This window comes from Esox lucius, chromosome 17, assembly GCF_011004845.1.
Source record: "Esox lucius isolate fEsoLuc1 chromosome 17, fEsoLuc1.pri, whole genome shotgun sequence".
Classification (NCBI taxonomy): Eukaryota; Metazoa; Chordata; class Actinopteri; order Esociformes; family Esocidae; genus Esox; species Esox lucius.
This window is the reverse complement of record NC_047585.1, coordinates 35,376,587-35,397,471: the sequence shown is the minus strand read 5'-3', so window position 1 is coordinate 35,397,471 and position 20,885 is coordinate 35,376,587. Positions and strand designations below refer to the sequence as shown.

Below are 20,885 nucleotides of genomic sequence, written 5' to 3'. Positions count from 1 at the left end.
TGTTCACTTTATTGGTCATATTAAAAGTGGAAAAAGTTCTGACATGATTTATCTTTGTCTCATTCTTTTACATCACAAAACCTGGCATTTTAACAGGGGTGTGTAGACTTATATCCACTGTAAATTTTTATGAATGTTCAGTTCATAAAAAAATATATTTAGGACAAAGATACCGGTATACCTTTCCAAAAAGTAGAACAGGAATCAAGTCGGCTTCATTTTTGGAATTTCTATATGCAACATTCAGTAACAAGATCCTGCCTGTTGCTATCTACTAAGTTCTTAGTTTTTTCAAATGGTCTTCATTTTTAAGGACATATAACCTACAGTGCATGTCTGAACTATGAAGCTCATTTAGCCAATATTCTTTGTTTAGTTTATTCATGTTACTGGCTGGGCCATGTCACGATTTCTTTCTACTTTCAGTTTTAACCAGTTTCCAATAATTGGAAATTCCATTATTTCTCCCTTGTCGGGTGGGAAAGACGTGGGTTGATTTCAATGTGGTAGCCCTTAAGATTTCTACTCCACAGAACCCAGAGAGAGAGGAGTTTGCATGTGCTGTGGGTCCCAGGATCATTGGTTCTAGCCTGTTTGGGCAAACGGACTGTCAGTGTCGAAAGCAATTCTTCTGTTAGCGATAGCACATTAACATCAGTTTCACATGTTGGTCGTGATGTTTAGAGGGGGAGGGAGTAACATTTTGGTAAAAACAAGGGGACATAAGAGGGTGCTGGAAGTGCTGCAGACCCATGGTGTAACTTCAGCATCCCCTGACGATGTACTCTATGTGTTTTCCACTATTCATGCTACACATTTGCTTCCTTTGCGAGTCACGCTGCTGGAACAAGTGCACTGAGCTAACAAAACATGTACGGTACGTTGTTAACATATTTGTTCAGACACACATATCTGTTCAGACCCCCCCCCCAACCATCAGGAAATAGTTTTACGTTCATGGGGCACACATCCCTCACCACCTGTTGAACAATATATTTATATTTTTATTGAAGAGTTTGACCAGCCCATATTTTTGATTACATTTCCCAATAAATAACAAACTGTCCATCATACCATTCACAGGTGTGGTTGAAAAATATACCTAAAATGTCATTTTGACCCACGACAATAATTTTACTGAAATATTGGCTAAGACTATAGCTCTCAGGATGATAACATATTGTTGTGTGGACTGTTCTGAACAACATTGAATGCCATGTTTTTTAGAGTATGTTTGGCGTAGTGGTGGTTCTGTTCTGTCAGAGTGAGTCAAAATGAAATGCTGAGGAAATCAGTCATGGGAAGCGATGATTGACATGCCCTTTGTGCTTATTGTGAAAATAGTCAGACAGTCAAATGTATTAGGAAATACTATCTACTATCTACTATCATATGTAATTATGATGAAATAAGTAGTAATTACAAAAAAGGAATATCATAAATACAGGGTTTTAATATGAATAATCAATTAATTAAATATGTTGATTGTGCAAAATGCTATTAGGAAAAGAAGAAAACATTTAAGAAAGTGTTGCTATTCATACATATAAAATGCAATGCTGTAATTACATATTTCAAAGCTGTGTGGCTCTCCAATGTGTGCGTCATTTCATGTAATAGGTAATCAGTCTCCCAGTGCCAGGAAAAGCAAAACTTATCACTTGTACTTTGGTCTATAATTATTAGGGAAAGTGAAAAGTATAAATCAGCAAGAACACAGTCGTGTCTGGAACTGTCCCTCTGTCACTTGTGGAGAAAGGTAATATTATCGCATTCATTTTAATGTATTGTATTTTAGATGTAACTTCATATTCGTATGTGTAGCATCGCTTGAAATATAAAAGCAACACCAGCATACTTGTGAATAGCATTTAAAGATATCTAGTATTTGACACAACATTTTTATTGAATATGCTGCAGAGTGGGTGGAGTTTTTCAGATCTTTTATTGGTTCCATTCCATTGATGATACTAGTCATGGTATGGAAAAGGCACCTGAAGTATTTGGAAGTGTGTATATTTGACCTAGTTATGGACTTATATGAATGTGGCCTTATTTAATAGCTAGCTTATCCAGATCAGTAGGTTCATAGGACACTAAATGTTGGCAATAGTGTAATTCAAACTGTAATATTTATGAATGTAGTTTATCTAAATTGCAAATAAAACAATATAGAGAAATAGTACAACTGTTCTATGAAAAGTATTTAATTAATATAATAATAATTGTATAGTTATAAAAAGTTATAGTATATAACTGCATATGTATTTAATTTTATCTCTGTACTGTGTGTTTTCATTAATTGACCAATTATTTTCCAGGAAGATTGTTTTTAGGAATAACATATAACACAATGACCCGACGTAACGTGCTTGCAGGTACATGTTTATGCCCTCAACCATTATCCTTACCAGGCTTTCATTATCCTAATTTTATCCTCATCATTATCATGGTTGTTTTATTGTAATGCATTTTCTTCTGGAAAAAAAACAAGTAGGCTGCAATTCTCTTAACTGAACTCAACCCCAGAAAATATATGAACTATAGGAGCAGGTCAGCCTATGTTAAACAGCAGTATGTTTACTATTATCTTCCACAGACATTATCTTCCTTTGGCAAAGCTGATGTATTTCCATAAACCACATGTAAACTTTAATTGGACACACCCACACAAACCACAAAAACTATGCTATGTACAACATATTTTCAATATATATAATGTAATCAGAAGTATGTTTGTGATATGTAAAGTACTTTACAACTATATCAAGAAGCATATAATGATTATGAAAATCAAGTTCTCATCGTAACGATCATCGTTCATAAGTGTCATCTTCTGGGTGTGGTAAAACCATTGCCTGTATTCTCTGTTAACTGTCTTCTCTGCTGTGTCATCTCCCCACAGGACTTGGCCTTCTGCTGATGGTGCAGATTGGTGAGCATTTCCCATGAACTTTTGTAGATTCATAAATTGACATGTTCAGACGGAGAACAGACACACACACACATATTATATATATATACATACATTGTTTATGCTACATTCAGTTGTATGGTTCAGTTCTCCTTATCGGAACATGCTTTACATCACAGTTTGGATGTTTACACTGGTCAACTGGCCCTCACTACACATGCAATGACAGCCTCACTGTAGCTCATCCACAAGTCCTTCTCAGGCCAATCCCCCATCTACCTATAAGCTCACTGTTTAAAATCAGCCAACACACTACGAAATCTGTGCTCTTGTAGATACCCTACAATGGTAATTTCTAAAAGTCCTCACACTTCCTTTGGTCATCTTGTGGTTCTTTGTTGCTAATGATTGGAACAAAATCCAAAAGATTCACAGACTTGGAACTCTCATCACTCCTTCAAAAACAAAACCTACAAACTTCATATGGTGTAATTTATCCCTTGTCTATTGCCTTGTAAAAAGTGTTTTGATTGTATTCATGTTTACCTGTTGGTTTACAATACGGGGGCACCTGATAAATATAGAATATTGTGAAAAGTTCATATTTTTTTATATTAAGTGACAATTTCATATATTCTAGATGAATGAAGTGAAACATTTCACGACTGTTTTGTTTCAATCTCAAGGACTATGGCTTATAGCTCATGGAAATCAAAAATCTACTATCTCAAAATATTACAATAAAACATTACAATACAGAAATGTCAACCTGGGAAGTGCTCTAATCAGCTAATTACCTCCCTGAGCCTCCAATCTCTCAGGCTAGTTCAGTACACACAACCACAATCATTGGGAAGACTGCTAACTTGACAGTTACAGAAGACACTCATTTACACCCTCCATGAGGAGGGTAAGCCACAGAAGGACATTGCTGAAAGGGCTGGCTGTTCGCAGAGTGCTTTATCAAAGCCCATTAATGGACAGTTGACTGGAAGGGAAAAGTGTGGTAGGAAAAGGTGCACAAGCAACAAGGATGACCGCAGCCTTGAGAGGATTGTCAAGCAAAGCTAATTCAAGAACTTGGGGGAGTTCACAAGGAGTGGACTGAGGCTGGAGTGCATCAAGAGCCACAATGCACAGACGTGTCCAGGAAATAGGCTACAAGTGTCGCATTCCTAGTGTCAAGCCACTCCAGAACCAGAGACAACGTCAGCAGCATCTTACCTGGGCAAGGTAGAAAACTAACTGGACTGTTGCTCAGAGGTCCAAAGTCCTCTGTTCAGATGAAAGTACATTTTGCATTTCATTTGGAACTCAAGGTCCCAGAGTCTGGAGGAAGAGTGGAGAGGCACCGAATCCAAGTTGCTTTAAGTCCAGTGTGAAGTTTCCACAGTCAGTGATGATGTGGGGTGCCATGTGATCTGCTGGTGTTGGTCCTCTGTGTTTTATCAAGTCCAGAGTCAATGCAGCTGTCTACCAAGAGATTTTAGAGCACTTCATGCTTCCATCTGCTGACAAGCTTTATGGAGATGTTAATTTCCTTTTCCAGCAGGACTTGGTACCTGCCCACAGTGCCAAAATGACTGGTAATGGGTTTGCTGCCCATGGCATTAATGTGCTTGATTGGCCAGCCAACTCGCCTGACCTGAGGCGAGTTGGCTTAATGGGGGTATTGTCAAGAAGAAAATGAGATAGACCAGACACAACAACACAGACGAGCTGAAGACCGCTATCAAAGCAACCTGGACTTCCATAACACCTCAGCAGCGATTGCCTCCATGCCACGCCACATTGATGCAGTAATTTGTGCAAAAGAAGCCCCGACCAAGTATTGAGTGCATAAATTAACATACCTAGGAAACCATTGAAGGTGTTTTGAGTTAATTAGCTGATTAGAGCTCTTCTCAGGTTGAAATTTCTTTAGTTATAGATTTTTTATTTAATGTTTTGAGATTCTGGATTTTTGATTTCCATGAGCTGTAAGCCATAATCATCAAGACTAAAACAAAAAAGGCTTGAATTGTTTCACTTTATCTGTAATGAATCTAGAATATAGGGAGTTGTCACACATTGATTTAAATTACGGAAAGAAAATGAACTTTTCTAGGATACTAAGATGATATTGCAACTGTAGTATTTATTATTTTCAATTTGTTTATCTGGTTATATAAAGGTGAAATAAAATAAAATAATATTAGAATGAATGCATTGGTGCTTTAAATTATGAAAAACAGCTAAATTAAACTTCTGAATGAATATCCTCTTCTTCATTCAGCCTCCTCCACCAAACTGGTGTGTCACATAACCAACTGGTCCCAGTACCGTCCCACTAGTGGAAAATTCACACCTGACAAAATTGACCCCTTTCTCTGCACCCACGTGATCTACTCCCTGGCCACCATCAACAGCTTCAACCAGATCGCACCCATTGAGTGGAATGACGCGGACCTCTACAAGAGCCTGAATAACCTTAAAAATGTGTGAGTTAGTGATGCATGGGATGACATGTAACCAGGGTGTGTAGTGTTTTTGGGATGAAGAGCGCGTTGTGGTTGGGTGGAATGACATTGGTAGGCCTAACAATTGTCTTTGTAATGATTGGTTACTTCAAATTAGGCTAATTTCAGACACCAGCACAAGCGCCTCTCTTTCAATCAGTAACTATACAACATTGTATTAATCTAAATACAACGCTACTTCCTAGGACAGATTACGCTTGGTTCTCTGCTTATCACTGACTTATCCAAACACATAGGCTAACTAACTCTTTCTGTCCAGCTGTATATTTCAATTCCTTTTGGAGAATCTAATTCCATTAGATTATCCAGTACTTGCCTTCAAAATATAACTTTACAAATACAGTAAAAATAAAAGCTGACCCACAGATCACTGGTGTGAGTGCCTCTGGGTTGACTTCAGCTCTAAGTTGTACCTTTTTCAGTAATTCAATAATATCAAGGTGTGACCCTTCCCCTTGTCTCTCTGGTACCCAGGAACCCAGTCATGAAGACTTTGCTGTCTGTTGGAGGGACAGTAAACGGACTCAGCCCGTAAGTCCCTTACTGTTAATCCAGCACAATATTTTTTATATTCAGATTAATTTATTTGAAGGATGGTCGAACTGAGGCAGGGCATTAGAAGGGAAGTTTCAGTTTACATTGTAAATCCCTCCACCCCTCCAGATTCATCGGCATGGTGTCCAGGCCCGAGAGCCGCCAGGCCTTCATCAAGTCGGCAATCAGCTACCTGCGTTCCCACGGCTTTGACGGTCTTAACCTGGCCTGGGAGTTCCCCACTCAAAATGGCAGCCCGGATGGAGACAGGGAAAGATTCACCCTACTCACCAGCGTAAGCTTGCTGAAGTATTATTTTTTTCGCTGACGGTTTAGCATGAGTTAGAATAACACCAATATCGTGATATGATTCCTATTTCTGTGACTGGTTATGTTTACAGCTGTCTGTCCAGCTCCTGAAGGTTAGCTCAGCCTGAGCAAACCTTCAGCAAAAAAAATGACAATAGATTATGTCACTCTTTACAGGAGCTACAGAAGGCCTTTCAGGATGACGCTAAAGACACTAGGCTGACCCAGCTGTTGCTATCTGCCAGCGTAGCTGCTCTGCGGCCCACCATCAACTCCAGCTATGATGTGGCCCAGATCAGCAGGTAATGTAGGCAGCACGGGTCTGGAGACATTTAGCTGATAGTCAATACGCACCTTAGTCTCTCTTTTCTATCTTTTTTTCTCTCTTTCTCCAGAGCTCTCACTCTCTTGAACTGACCATACTTCATAACCCTGTCCCTTGGTGTCTTCACAGCTCTCTGGACTTCCTTAACGTGATGACCTATGACTTCCACGGTCACTGGGAGAAAGCCACAGGACACAACAGCCCGCTGTTCCGCAGCAGCCATGACTCAGGGACACACTACCACTTCAACGTTGTAAGGCACACTTTCCTCTCTATGATCTACAAGAATGTTCTTCCACCGGAAGGTACTACTTCATAAGACATGATAGCCAACATGTTATTGTGCGAGGCTCAAAATATCAGATCACAACTATTAATGACCCCTACCAGTACCTCCTTATATATATATATATATATATATATATATATATATATATATATATATATATATATATATATATATATATATACAATATCTCACAAAATTTAGTACAACTCTCACATATTTTATTGCATCTTTTCATGTGACAACAATGAAGAAATGACACTTTGCTACAGTGTAAAGTAGTGAGTGTACAACTTGTATAACCGTGTAAATTTGCTGTCCCGTCAAAATAACTCAAAACACAGCCATTAATGTCTAAACCGTTGGCAACAAAAGTGAGTACACCCCTAAGTGAAAATATCCAAATTGGGCCCAAAGTGTCAATATTTTGTTTGGCCACCGTTTAACCCTCTTGGGTATGGAGTTCACCAGAGCTTCACAGGTTGCCACTGGAGTCCTCTTCCACTCCTCCATGACGATATCACAGAGCTGGTGGATGTTAGAGACCTTGCGCTCCTCCACCTTCCGTTTGAGGATGCCCCACAGATGCTCATTGGGGTTTAGGTCTGGGGTATACCCTCAGCTTCTTTAGCAAGGCAGTGGCCGCCTTGGAGGTGTGTTTGGGGTTGTTATCATGTTGCTATACTGCCCTGCGGCCCAGTCGCTGAAGGGAGGGAATCATGCTCTACTTCAGTATGTCACAGTACATGTTGGCATTCATGGTTCCCTCAATGAAGTGTATTTCCCCAGTGCCAGCAGCACTCATGCAGCCCCAGACCATGACCCTCCCACCAGCATGCTTGACCACAAATAGGTTTATCTTGGTCTCATCAGACCACAGGACATGGTTCCAGTAATCCATGTCCTTGGTCTGCTTCTCTTCAGCATACTGTTTGTGGGCTTTCTTGTTCATCATCTTTAGAAGAGGCTTCCTTCTGAGAAGACAGCCATGCACACCAATTTGATGCAGTGTACAGCGTATGGTCTGAGCACTGACAGGCTGATCCCCCACCCCTTCAACCTCTGCAGCAATGCTGGCAGCACTCATACATCTATTTTCCAAAGACAACCTCTGGATGTGAGGCTGAGCATGTGCACTCAACTTCTTTGGTCAACCATGGCGAAGCCGATTCTGAGTGGAACCTGTCCTGTTAAACCACCGTATGGTCTTGGCCACCGTGCTGCAGCTCAGTTTCAGGGTCTTGGCAATCTTCTTATAGCCTAGGCCATCTTTATGTAGAGCAACAATTATTTTTTTCAGATCCTCAGAGAGTTCTTTCCATGAGGTGCAATGTCTAACTTCCAGTGATCAATATGAGGGAGTGTGAGTGCGATAACTCCAAATTTAGCACACCTGCTCCCCATTCTTACCTGAGACCTTGTAACACTAACAAGTCACATGACACCGGGGAGGGAAAATGGCTAATTGGGCCCAATTTAGACATTTTCACTTAGGGGTGTACTCACTTTTGTTTAGACATTAATGGCTGTGTGTTGAGTTATTTTGAGGGGACAGCAAATTTACACTGTTATACAAGCTGTACACTCACTACTTCAGTGTTGTCACATGAAAAGATATTATCAAATATTTGCAAAAATGTGAAGGGTGTTCTCACTTTTGTGAGATAATGTGTGTATATATATATATATATATATATATATATGTATATATATATTTATATATATATATATCTTCAGTGCAATCAGCCATAACATTATGACCACCTGGCTAATATTGTGTAGGTTCCCCTTTTGCTGCCGAAACAGCCCTGACAAGTCCACTAGACCTCTGAAGGTGTGCTTTTGTATCCGGCACCAAAACAGATACCACAGCAGCAGATCCTTTAAGTCCTGTAAGTAGCGTGGTGGGCCTCCATGGATTGGACATGTTCGTCCAGCAGATCCCACAGATGCTTGATGGGATTGAGAACTGAGGAATTTTGAGGCCAAGTCAACCTTGTTGTGTTCCTTAAACCATTCCTGAACCATTTCTGGCAGGGCGCATTATCTTGCTAAAAGAGGCCAATGCCATCGTAGAAAACCTTTGCCATGAAAGGGTGCACATGGTCTGCAACAATTCTTAGGTACGTGGTACGTCTCAATGTAACATCCACATGAATGGCAGGACCCAAGGTTTCCCAGCAGAACATTTGCCTCCTTCCCATAGTGCATCCTGGTTCCCTGTGTTCTCCAGGTATGCGACGCACACGCACCTTGCCATCCACGTGATGTAAAAGGAAACATGATTTATCAGACCAGGCCACCTTCTTCCATTGCTCCATGGTCCAGTTTGGCAGTGGACAGTGGTCAGCATGGGCACCCTGACTGGTCTGTGGCTACACTAGACTGCGATGGACTGTGGGTTCCAACACCTTATCTATCAGTACCAACATTAACTTTTTCAGCAATTTGATCTACAGTACCTCGTCGGTTGGATCAGACTACACAGGCCAGCCTTCACTCCCCACAAGTGCTGCAGTTTTGGAGATGCTCTGACCCAGTCGTCTAGCCGTCACAATTTGGCCCTTGTCAAAGTCGCTCAGATCCTTACACTTGCCCATTTATCCTGCTTCTAACACATCAACTTTGAGGACAGAATGTTCACTTGCTGCCTAATATATCCCACCCACTGACAAGGGCCATGATAACAACATTATCAGTGTTATTCACTTCTCCTGTCAGTGGTCATATTCTTATGGCTGATCGGTGTATAATCATTACTATAACTTGAGAGTACAATAGACAGGTTGGATTGTCTTGTGAGGTTTTGGGACGCGGGACGGAGGAGAGAAAGGACTGTCAAGCACAATCTGGGACATGTGGTTGCATTACTGGAGGTGTGGCTTTCAGACAGTTAATATACCTGGCAGAGAAAATGTCAAGTTGGTCTTTCTGTCCTGTTTCATTGACAACACATATTAACTGCAATTAAAAGCCACACCCTTATATTACACATATTTACCCCAGAGCTACGTTTCTCTTCAACACAGCACTTCACCGTGTCCTAAACCCCTACCTCTGTGTGTTAGGACTCTGCCATCACCTACTGGCTGGACAATGGTGCCCCCGCTGAGAAGCTGCTCATGACCTTCCCCACCTTCGGTCGTACCTTCCGCCTCACCACCTCCAACACCGGCCTGGGAGCTCCTTCCAATGGCCCTGCTGATGCTGGCCCCTTCACCCGTGACGCAGGGTACTGGTCCTTCTACGAGGTTTGTTTGGACTTCACTGGGTTCGTCGTCATGTGTCCGATGTGTCTGTGAGGCAGCGTTGTTCTTTAACTCGAAAACACTCCTGTGTTTGAAATTGGTGGGCTAAAATAATGTTTTGCCCGTTTGCCCAGGTCTGCACCTTCACCTCCAGTGCCACCGTTGAATGGATTGAAGAACAGAAGGTCCCCTATGCTGTACAGGGCAACTCATGGGTGGGCTACGACAACGAGGAGAGCTTTACTGCCAAGGTAGATGCCGGGAAAATCTCAGTCAATCTGTATCAGTCAATCAATAAATAAATCTGTTTCTCTCCAAAGCCATGCCCAGTTGACCCAAATATCGGAATCCTCTGCTTCTACAGGTCCAGTGGCTGAGGTCCAAAAACCTGGGAGGAGCATCTGTGTGGACGCTGGACATGGATGACTTCACTGGGGATTTCTGTGCTGATGGCTCCTACCCTCTTGTCAACCACCTCCGCAACTCTCTGGGTGAATTGTCTTCCCTTCTATTTAATTCAGAGTACTGTGATGTTATACAGGTAATATTTTATACTCTACTAGGTTAGTTCTCATTCCTTATCTCCGGTCCTCTCCCAGGTTTCCCCCCAAAGCCCACCACCACTAAGGCCCCCACCACCACTCCTGATCCCATCCTCAGCTTCTGCGTTGGACGCCCAGATGGCCTGTACGTCAATGTCTTGGACAACACCACCTACTTCCAGTGTTTCCGTGGCAACACCTACCTGCAGAGATGCCAGTCTGGTCTGGTCTATGTGGATGAATGCAAGTGCTGCACCTGGCCCTGATTAGTTCTGAAGGGTCAATTAGTAAGAAAGAAAAAAAAACAGCATTCACCTACACCCTAACATCTTGTCCTGAATGCAAATGGGAAAGTGGACAATTGGTCATGAATAGGCTTATTTGTTCTTTCCAATTTGACCACTAATGACTTCATCAATATAAAAGAGTGTCGTAATATTTCAATCTCTCCTGTTTTTCTTTGCATTCAAATCTGTCAGTGCACTGCAGCACATACATGATAATGTCTGCTTGTAATTTCTATTAGCTTTTATAAAACTGCATAATATAAAACCAATGGTCTCTCTCCTCCCCGCAAATTCAAGCACATACATATAAAACTGTCAAGTATAATGCACCTGTCTATCACTCACCAGGTTCCCATGAAGAGTCCCTTAAAGAGCCAGTCAACACCTCATTCAGAGACCCATAGAACCCTACACAAATGTCATAGAGCCACTATTGAATCAGAATGTCCTAACTGAACCCTGTTATAAATAATAGAAAAATGTGGCAAATAAAGTCTTTGTAACTACTGAATTCACCCCTATTTTACCAGGCAAGTTGACTAAGAACACATGCTCATTTACAACAAAGTCCTGAGTAGCAAATAGGCTTATTGTCTTGTGATAGAACAACAGATTTTTCACCTTATCGTGGTCAGACTAGATTACCTGCCACCCCCAAATGGGACAGCAATTATTCATTGGTTAATATGTGCAATACCGTACATTTAAAAATGCACTGCTCAAAAACATTAAGGTCTCGATGAACAAAATATATTACAGGTCAAAATCTTTACTGTACACTGTGTAATTGATTGCAAACAAAATGATGTAACAACATTCAATGTAAATCAAAATCACCAACCGATTGAGGGCTGGATGCAGGTTCTCAATTGGATTCAGGTCTGGGGAACGTGATGGCCAGTCAATGGCATCAATTCGCCATCCAGAAACAGCCTACACACTCTGGCCACATGAGGCTGAGCATTTCCCTGCACCAGGAGGAACCCAGGACCCACTGCGCCAGCGTAAGGTCTGACGATGAGTCTTCATCCTGGTACCTAACAGCAGTCAGGGTAATGTTGGCTAGCACGTGGAGGTCTGTGCGACCCTCCAAGGATACGCCTTCCAAGACCATCAATGACCCACCAACAAACCCGTCGTGCTGGATGATTTTGCAGGCAGCATAACGTTCACCACGGTGTCTCCAGACTCTCACGTCTGTCCCATGTGATCAGTGTGAACCTGCTCTCATCTGTGAAAAGAAGGGGGCGCTAATTGGCAGACTTGCCAATTTCGGTGTACTCGGGTGAATGCCAAATGAGCTGCACGGTGCTGGGCTGTGAGCACAGGTCCCGCTAGAGGACGTCGGGCCCTAATGCCACCCTCAGTAGTCTGGTGAGAAACATGCACACCAGTAACCTGCTGGAGGTCATTTTGTAGGGATTTGGCAGAGCGACTACGCTTCCCTGTAGCACAATGGAGCAGATACCGGTCAGACGTGTGTTGTATAGTTTAGTCCTAGTCTCTGAACTTTGATGCGTGAGTAGAATAACAATCAGCTGGTTAATATTAATAGGAGTGTGGACATTAGTTCACACTCCCTGGTGTACTTACAGTCGGTATCTACTAGATCGTTGTGGATGGGAGAAGATAGACAATAGGGCATATCAACTGCTTCCGGCCACGTTTCGACTATCTGACATGGTGACTTCACCCACATTGGACAGATGCCCTTGTCTTGGCACAGAGGATTCTCTACTCCGCCCACTCGTTCTCTCTGAATAGGGTTGCACAATGTACCAGCCTCTATCATATCACCGACCTATGGAAAGAGGGGAGCAGCTTTGTCTTTCACTGTTCACCTGGCTTTATGCCAGCCTGTACAATATATATATTTATCATTTGAACTAGCATTTATGAAATATTTCATAAATAATCACGTCGCTGTAATCTTTCCATTCATAACAGTAATTAGTGTCACGATCCGAGAAGGTTGCAGAATAAACGGGTATTTAGTTCCAAAAACACTTGACCGTAACATGCAACAATGACCGTCAAAACACACTAGGGCAGGAGGGACTTAAATAGGGACATAACGAGGGGGCAAATAAGACCCAGGTGAAAGCAATAAGGACATGCTGTGTTCCACAAGAGAGGAAAAACCGAAAAGAACAGGCTACATTCAAGAACAAAAGCAACATCTAAACTGAACAAAAAAGAACCTCACAATAAGCCTTAAAACTTATGTTATGAATGGTTAACCAAAAGGCATTCCGCTTTCCCCACACCCCCATCTCTGGGATTGCCAAAAGGAAAATATGGGGAATGAGAGGCAGGTGGGGAAGCATTTATAATAGGCTACAGCAGTGAAATAACAAAACACAACTATCATAATTAATTAATACTGACAAACATCCATTCAATTACAAACACTAGCCGATCAATGGGACATGACGAGCAATGAAATGATTTGTTGGACAAATGAGCATACACTCACCTAAAGGATTATTAGGAACACCTGTTCAATTTCTCATTAATGCAATTATCTAATCAACCAATCACATGGCAGTTGCTTCAATGCATTTAGGGGTGTGGTCCTGGTCAAGACAATCTCCTGAAGTACAAACTGAATGTCAGAATGGGAAAGAAAGGTGATTTAAGCAATTTTGAGCGTGCCATGGTTGTTGGTGCCAGATGGGCCGGTCTGAGTATTTCACAATCTGCTCAGTTACTGGGATTTTCACGCACAACCATTTCTAGGGTTTACAAAGAATGGTGTGAAAAGGGAAAAACATCCAGTATGCGGCAGTCCTGTGGGCGAAAATGCCTTGTTGATGCTAGAGGTCAGAGGAGAATGGGCCGACTGATTCAAGCTGATAGAAGAGCAACTTTGACTGAAATAACCACTCGTTACAACCGAGGTATGCAGCAAAGCATTTGTGAAGCCACACAACACGCACAACCTTGAGGCGGGTGGGCTACAACAGCAGAAGACCGCACCGGGTACCACTCATCTCCACTACAAATAGGAAAAGAGGCTACAATTTGCACAAGCTCACCAAAATTGGACAGTTGAAGACTGGAAGAATGTTGCCTGGTCTGATGAGTCTTGATTTCTGATGAGACATTCAGATGGTAGAGTCAGAAATTCGCGTAAACAGAATGAGAACATGGATCCATCATGCCTTGTTACCCCTGTGCAGGCTGGTGGTGTAATGGTGTGGGGGATGTTTTCTTGGCACACTTTAGGCCCCTTAGTGGGCATCGTTTAAATGCCACGGCCAACCTGAGCATTGTTTCTGACCATGTCCATCCCTTTATGACCACCATGTACCCATCCTCTGATGGCTACTTCCAGCAGGATAATGCACCATGTCACAAAGCTCGAATAATTTCAAATTGGTTTCTTGAACATGACAATGAGTTCACTGTATCACCCAATCGACTTTAATGAAAGATCATACAAGAATGACAGACATTAAAGCCAGGTCCTTCTGCAGATACACCCCCTAACTACTGAGCTCAGGACCGTGGCTTTTATACAAAAACTTCTACCCAGAACACCATCTGACCATCTTTGGAGAGTCCCCTGAGATGGGGCCCTTTCCTTTGTTCTCTAGTTCTTTCTGCATGTTCTTAATTAAAATGTGCTTACTCTTGACAACTTTATGGTTCATTTTTGGGTCACCCCTCCAATGAACTTATCACAGTAATACATTTTCAGGTTTGGAGCTGTCCGTGTACAGGACATGTACAGTACTCCTCATGTTAGGGAGTCTTTCTGTGGTGACCCCTGGGTCAAAATGCACATCATGGTAAGGGCTCGGCTCACTGTTCAGCTGCGCGTGTGGGTGGACTAGATCATGTAGGGAGTCGCTGCCGGTGTATCTGGGCTTCACATAAATAACATTTCTTAATGTTTCATAGGCTTAAACTTTATCATGCATAATGATATATTCGTGACATGTGGGATTATAAAATATTTCACAAACTTAAACTTCAACCTACATAATGATATATTCATAATACGTGGGGTTATAAGCATTTTATAGAAATTCCCTCACAAACCCAATAGAGCATCTTAGGGATGTGGTGGAACGGGAGCTTTGTGCCCTGGATGTGAATCCCACAAATCTCCATCAACTGCAAGATGCTATCCTATCAATATGGGCCAACATTTCTAAAGAATGCTTTCAGCACCTTGTTGAATCAATGCCACGTAGAATTAAGGCAGTTCTGAAGGCGAAAGGGGGTCAAACACAGTATTAGTATGGTGTTCCTAATAATCCTTTAGGTGAGTGTACATCTCTATGACTTAACTCAGCATTAACACAAGTAAGCTGTACTCTTACTGCTCTTATCCCTTCCTTTCATGTGCTTATTACTTAGTGTATTTTATATGAATGTATGTTGACTTTAAGTAGATTTTGTTGTTACCAGAAGCACTTTTATGCCTCCAAAATTACTGACAAACTTGACAAAGATACACAAAATGGCTGTATAAAGTAAACAACACAGATCATACATGGGTGATGGGGCTAGATTAATAATATTCCTGAACTACAGAGACACAACTGTTATATAGGCATGGACAGGAGTTAGGGTTAACTGCCTTGCTCCTTGATTTTAGAGGTAGAACCAAAAGGTTGTTAGATGGAATCCCTCAGCTGACAAGTTAAACAATCTGTTGGTTTTATCCTTGAGCAAGGTAGTTAACCCTGATTGCTGTAATAACTACAGTGCAATTAAATTTAGGATGTTCACACCTTTGAAATAGACCATCCATAATTATAATTTGTAGCAGAAGCATTTTGGGGAATCTGGTTTATCATTATTATCTTAGTGGCAGTGGTAAAAGCAGTAGTCTTACTCTTAAATGGCCCACCTAAAATATGTCATTAATGTTATAGAATTGCAACACATTTTCCTCAAAACATAATTTTCCTAAGTGCCTCAAGATCATTTGTGCATTTGAGGACACATTTCTATCTTAGACTTTTCCTAACTACTCAAATAAAAAATGTAATACCATCTACAAAAATGTCCCTTAACCATAGTCCACAAAAAAATCCACAGTTCCTGTTGTTGCGCTTTTATTGAGTTTTTGTATAACGTGAAATAAGTCCTTTAAGTACAGTTAAGTACCTTTAAGTACAGTTAAGTACAGTTTCAGTTTCTGTTTTAGCCTGTAGAATTATGTCTACAGTGCATGCAAAAATTATTCAGACCCCTTTCACATTTCTCTATGTTTTGCTGTGTTGTGGACTTGACTAAATTGACTAAATACTTTTCCTTTCAGTCTAAACACAATTTTCCAGGGAAAAGTGAAACACATTTATGGGAGACACGTCATTATTGAGGAAACGATGAACAGAGCAAAATAAAAAAGAGATCCTAGAAGAAAATCTGACACGTACGACAACTACCCAAAACACACAGCTAAGACAATGTTGGAATGGCCTCAGGATCAGCCTGTGAATGTCCTTGAATAGCCCAGCCAAAGCATTAACTTTGAAACCCATTGAAAATATGTGGGGAGACCAAAAGACCACAGTTCTCTGATGATTCTCACCCACTCTGACAGAGATTTTCAAGATCTACAAATAAGAATGCGAGAAACTGCCCAAATCCAAGTGTGTAAAGCTGGTTTAGACATACCCAGAAAAACGTAAAGCTGTGATCAATGCCATAGGCACTTCTATAAAGTAGGAAATAAAGGGGCTGAATAATAATGTACGTTACATATTGCCATTTGTTATTCTCAGTGAATTGGCAAAAATTCCCCTCCATATTATTTTTTATTTTGTCATTATTGGGTATTGTGTAGATTGATGGAAATGTATTTTCAATTATGAATTATGACTATAACACAACAAAACATGAATATAGTAAAGGGTCAGAATACTCTCCACAGGCTTATTTGTGTGCTTATTTTTTGCATTAATACTAGATAATCCTATTAAGACTGTAATCGAATTCAAGATTAAAATATACTGTGACTTCATATAGGACCAATCTGGCAAAGCAACAAAATTATTGTGCCCTCGGCCCTCTTTCAGGGTGGTTGCGGTTGGTGGGGGTCCCTCTGGTTGATGCTTGGCATTGAGGGTGGATTGATTTCCTGCTTGTTGGGCCCTGTCCGGGGCCTCCCCCAGATAGGGCCACAGAGTCACTGGACCCTCCTGTCTCAGCCCCAAAGTCCTAGGCTTCTATATTATTGTGCTGGGGGAGTAGGGTCACTTCTCCATCTCCACTATAAATCCCTGTAGATCTAAGGAATGTATTTTCTAAATTTTCCCTGTCTCCTGCCGTTTTAAACTTAAGAGGACATGAGGTCTCACCTGAGGAGTACCACGATTTCACCTGCCACTGTGCTGACACCTCCCCCCTCCCCTGTGTTGTCCCTGTCCTTGTCCATCTGGTCATGCTTCTGACCAGGACTACATTTATATAGACTCTGAATTTAGCCCACATGCATTTATTAATTATTCCAATTGGACTCTTAATATCTCACCCGGCACAGCCAGAAGAATACGGCCATCCCTCTGAGCCTGGGTCCTCGCTAGGTTTCTTCCAAAATGTCGGCCTTCTTAGGGAGTTTTTCCTAGCAACTGAAATTCAACCTTACTGTTGTATGCTCCTTGGGGTTTAAGGCCAGGTGTTTTGTAAAGGACTTTATGAAAACTGTTAGAGTAAAAAAGGCTTTATAAATATATTTGATTGATTGATTTTTTGCTGCTATTAATGATTCTAGTAAACTTTGCTCAACAGTATCTGTGGCTTGCCAGATCTGAGCTAATAAATTACTGACAGAATGTATGCCGTTATCAACTAAGAACACTGTTACGGTCAATGTTCAGCTATGTTTGACAGCTAAGAATAGATTAAGCTGAAACAAATAATGAGAATATTATCAGCTGTGCATTTGAAATGATAGCTGTAGACATAAAATGACTTCAACATTTTCCAAACATAAAAAATTACACATTTCATTTGGCCCACATGTAAGTCACTATCATTACTACTAACTCTTCAACTGTTCATTGACACCAATGAACATAAACACCAAGACACCAAGCCAACTTTCACATCGTCAGGCCATCCAGTCAACTAGTGCAATGGCTGTGGTACTTACAGGTGTGTTCCAGAGGGTGGCGTACATTGGTCCAGTGAACTAGCAGTGTTAAAAGAAGCTACACTGCTTAGAGGGGTGTCTTAGGAGGGGTGTCTGCTTAGAGGGGTGTCTTGGGAGAAGGGGCGACTGGTCATTAGGGGCTGTGCCCCACCTGTTTTTAACAGAAAGAACTGCAACAAAATTATGTTATATTTATTTCTAGAAGATTACTTCCTACAGTTTTTTGTCTATGAAAATATTAATACGCATGCTCAGAATGTTAGTGTGATCAATGTAGATCACACATTTTATGCCAAGTGGGGCTGACAGACAGTACCCCCACTAAAGCTTCATTTCATATTTCAAAACTGATTGGCTGTCTGTCTGTCTGGCGCCAAAATTAGTCAGCAAGAAGAGTGAGGAGGGTAGATTGTCTTAGCTAGCTTCTTAGCTTCACAAACGCCAGATAACTTGAGAAAATGAATAAAGTGGATTTCATACTCAAGCACCGTATTGAAACCCTTAATTTGGAGGAGAAACTTGAAATAAAGCGCCTTGGTGCCCATCAGCCATGGGATATTGTCATCACTCAAACTGCTGGTAAATGTAACAGCGGGTTTAACGTAGAATGGTTTTTGAAGAAAAGGTGGCTAACGGTTAGCATACAAAAGAAGGCACTCTTCTGTTTTCGAAACTTCAGAGGCATTATGATGCTCAGCCCATCTTCAAAAGGACTTCCAGCACTGTACAAAACTAACTGTTAGACTGTATGTATAAAGTCTACAGGTATGAGATAGCCAAGCAAGTGGATGAGACATAATTTGTTGCCATACAGGCAGATGAGACAACTGATGTCTCCTGTAAATCACAAATCATGGTTGTGTTGCGAAACATGTTGCCTGACAATACAGTGACAGAGAGGTTTTTGGAGTTTGTGGAAGTCAAAGATAAAACTGGACTCTGCCTCTTTAATAGCATCAAAAGGTGTGCTGGAACCACTGAAACTGGGAGAAAAGCTGATCTCTCAGACCAATGATGGTGCAGCTGTAATGAGTGGAAACGTCCGAGGGGTACAGACGCTAAGTAAAGAGACATGCCCAGTTTGTTCACTGCTATGCTTACCAGCTTGAACCTGACCTTGCAGCAACTTTGTTCATCAAGGATGAGTATCCTGAAGGTGTTTTTTTGCAGATTTAACTGCTTATGCCACCTTTTTCTCTGGCGCTCCAAAACATGTTGTAGCACTTGCTGAGGCAACACAGAAACGCTTTCCAAGGCCACCCGCTGTAATGGAACTTTAAAAGTAGAACTGTCAATGCAGTTTGGGAAAACCGCGCCGCTGCTGTGTATGGAGGACATACACACACAACCAGGATGGAATGAGCCTTTCTTCAGCTTCTGGATTTTTTTTTCTTCCTTATGCCAGAAGTTGATATTTTATACAACACTCTGCAAAAACAGAGCATCGATGCATCTGCAATTTGCAGTGCACTCACCCGTTTCAAGGAGAATGTCCAGAATATGCGGAAGCAAATTGATGAATGGGCTGCCACGGTTCGTGATGGAACAGACGAGCCAGACCGACGAGTAACCAACACAGCGCCGGTGATGGAGGAATGCGACACAGTAATCTCCCAAGTGGAGCTGAGGTTTTCACAAAATGACCACCTGATCGCTGCCAAGCTGGTTGACAGCTCGCTCTTCCCACAATTTGTCCTGTCATTCCTTACATCCGAGCTTGACTGTGCGGTGAAACCATGGCCTCTAGGAAACGAGGAAATGTTGAAGTCTGAGCTGACCACTGTACCGGCACACTGAGCTTCACACTGGTAAGACGACCCTGTCTCTGTTAAGATCCATCCACGAGAACAACCTAGAGGAGTCTTTTGCTGAGACCGTCACTCTGCTGAAAATTATCATAACAACACCTATGACAACATCTGAGTTAGAAAGTAACTTTTCCACCTTGAAGAGGGTAAAAACCTTCACTCGCAATGCCAAAGGACAGCCGGGACTCAATGCATTGGCCATGTTGTCCATCGAAAGCCAGCTGATTCAACAGCTACATTACTTCATTCCCAAAGCCATTGAAAAGTTTGCCCAGAGGAAGAACCACCGTGCCTCCTTTCTCTTCAAGTGAGCCCTCAGCCTTGATGAGTGAAAGCATATTTTATCATCCTGCCTTTGTGTTGCTGGTTCGTGCATTGGTCATATTTTTGTGCTGGATCGATTGATATAGATGGTGACGAGTGTCAGTGTGTCCATGCTTATCAATTAAGGTTGTTGTTATAGAATGGATCTGTATCCCTAAAAAGTTGTCTTTCCCCTTTGTTGTGGCCTTCAGTGGTGTTGAGCTCATTGCTGTTCGCTTATGGCCCTGTAGGTACATTGGTTCTGAGCTTGGTTGCATTCCTAATTTAGGTTTGTAAATGTGACAGTGGTAATTTTACATATGTGTGAGAGAGAAGGAGAGCTATTACACAAGAAATACTGTCTGTTTCTCTCTCTCTCCAGTATGTGTACTACAACACCTGGTAGAAGCAAACCGCTCTGTTGTTAAAAGTGTTTTGTGGAGCCACGCTATTTGTTGATGTGTTAAAAAAAACCACATCAGTAGCAAGAGGGAGTTTTGTAGCTTTACTGGTATATATCCTATGTTTTGAAATGGTTTTTACATATTAAAATGCCACTGCTTTGGAGGAGTGTCTGCTTAGAGGGGTGTCTTGGGAGAGGCATGTTCTGATCTTAGACCAGACATTGTTCTGCTTGTCAAGATTGAGGCATATGTGTTTGCATTATCAAAATTGAGGTGGGAACATGTTGGTGCC

The 20,885-nt window shown here is 41.6% G+C and overlaps 1 protein-coding gene across 1 annotated transcript; it reads left to right on the top strand.

Moving 5' to 3' along the window:
• The first annotated feature begins 1,686 nt into the window (after window positions 1–1,686).
• Window positions 1,687–11,260, top strand: chia.1 (chitinase, acidic.1). The gene is made up of 12 exons (XM_010881106.2): window positions 1,687–1,759; window positions 2,322–2,378; window positions 2,906–2,935; window positions 5,190–5,394; window positions 5,908–5,964; window positions 6,097–6,262; window positions 6,454–6,578; window positions 6,731–6,854; window positions 9,956–10,138; window positions 10,270–10,386; window positions 10,500–10,626; window positions 10,735–11,260. Exons 2-12 carry the CDS (start codon window positions 2,354–2,356, stop codon window positions 10,941–10,943), a joined length of 1,368 nt encoding a protein of 455 aa, XP_010879408.1. The 5' UTR covers window positions 1,687–1,759; window positions 2,322–2,353; the 3' UTR covers window positions 10,944–11,260.
• Window positions 11,261–20,885: the final 9,625 nt, after the last annotated feature.

Excerpts from the sequence above, each read along its gene's own strand:
- chia.1 (XM_010881106.2), top strand. The coding sequence starts at position 2,354 with ATGACCCGACGTAACGTGCTTGCAG. Across the intron at positions 5,395-5,907 it reads CTGAATAACCTTAAAAATGT|GAACCCAGTCATGAAGACTT; the intron begins GTGAGTTAGTGA and ends TCTGGTACCCAG. Across the intron at positions 6,263-6,453 it reads GATTCACCCTACTCACCAGC|GAGCTACAGAAGGCCTTTCA; the intron begins GTAAGCTTGCTG and ends CACTCTTTACAG.